The 1,537-nt window shown below is 35.1% G+C and overlaps 1 protein-coding gene across 1 annotated transcript in view; it reads right to left on the minus strand.

Moving 5' to 3' along the window:
- The window catches only part of HELRODRAFT_179387 (hypothetical protein), a gene marked incomplete at both ends in the record, with an annotated part of 4,021 nt that extends 3,415 nt beyond the window's left edge, over positions 1-606 (minus strand). Inside the window, one exon of the mRNA XM_009028248.1 lies at positions 581-606. Within this exon, the coding sequence (XP_009026496.1) occupies positions 581-606 (26 nt within the window). The remainder of the gene's footprint in view (positions 1-580) is intronic.
- Between the last annotated feature and the right edge of the window lie 931 nt (positions 607-1,537).

The following is a 1,537-nucleotide window of genomic DNA, read 5'->3' on the forward strand; positions in this document are numbered from 1 at the left end:
CTGACTAGACGTTCCTTGGTCCAGACCGGAGAATTGTTGCGATGATGACGACGACGATTACAATGATAACGATGATGGATTATGATGATGATGACGATGATGATGATAATGATGGTGACGATGATGATGACGATGATGATGATGATGATGATGCTGATGACGATGATGATGATGATGACGATGATGGATTATGATGATGATGACGATGATGATGATAATGATGGTGATGATGGATGGTGATGACGACAACGACGACGACGATGATGATGATGATTATGGCAAAACCAAACACAGACAACAAAATTATTGGTGACAAAAATGATGATGACATATGATGATGATTACGAAGATGATGTTAACAGGTTCACACATTTTTTTAAATTTCTCATTAATTCATCTTCGAACTTCCTTTAGTCTAACATTCAATCATCCGTTCATTCATTCATTCGTTCGTTCGTTCGTTCGTTCATTCATTCATTCCTTCATTCATTCCTTCATTCCTCTATTGATCTTTTCACTCACTCAGCATCCGCTGGAAGGTCATCAATGACACATAACAACCTCCATAGCAAATCATTACCTTCCACCTTTACAACCTTCCAACATAACTGCCTACCTGCCTATCTCTCTCTCTCTCTTTTTCTTTCTTTCTCCCTTTCTTTTTTTCTTTCTTTCTCTCTTTCTCCCCCTCTCTCTCTCCCTTTCTCTCTCTTTTTCATTTTTCATTTCTTTTTCGCATTTTCTATTTCGTTGTGTTAATGGAATGAATATATATGTTTCTTTATTATTTGCTGCTTTTTATATACACAAACCTACGTACACAGACACAAACATATTGCACATACACACGTAGACACGCACAAAAACACACACACACCTACATACACACAAACACACACACACAACTACATACACACAAACACATATATACACAAGCAAACACATATACACTTAGACACACACAAACATCGATATACACACAAAGAAGCACATAGATATACGCACACAAATTCAGCTCAGAAACACACATAGATATACACACACAAACAAATAAACACACACGCACACAAACACACACGCACACGCACACAAATATCTTTAGTAACGAGACCACCTGCTTAGGATTTCCATACCAATTGTTAACCGCCTGTAATAATCTTTTAATCACGTCCACAATATATTCTATTCACGTGCATATACACCTATGTACACACACACACGCACACGCACATATATATATATATATATATATATACATATGTATATATATATAATGTGTGTGTGTGAAATTTCATAATTGTGGGTTCTTCATAAGACCAACATCATCGTTATAAACGGCTGCTTATTCAACATTGAATCGTATTTCCATGTTGTTTTTTTTTATAACAGATATTTTTTTTATTTATTTTAAATTGATCTTGTTGTTGTCTTTGTTGTTGTTGTTTAAATATTATTTTCATTGGATGGATACAAAATGACGTCATGATCTTCAACCAGTAGCATTCAGGTTAATAAGTAGAGTTTGTTAGGATTCTGA

This window comes from Helobdella robusta, assembly GCF_000326865.2.
Source record: "Helobdella robusta unplaced genomic scaffold HELROscaffold_54, whole genome shotgun sequence".
NCBI lineage: Eukaryota > Metazoa > Annelida > Clitellata > Rhynchobdellida > Glossiphoniidae > Helobdella > Helobdella robusta.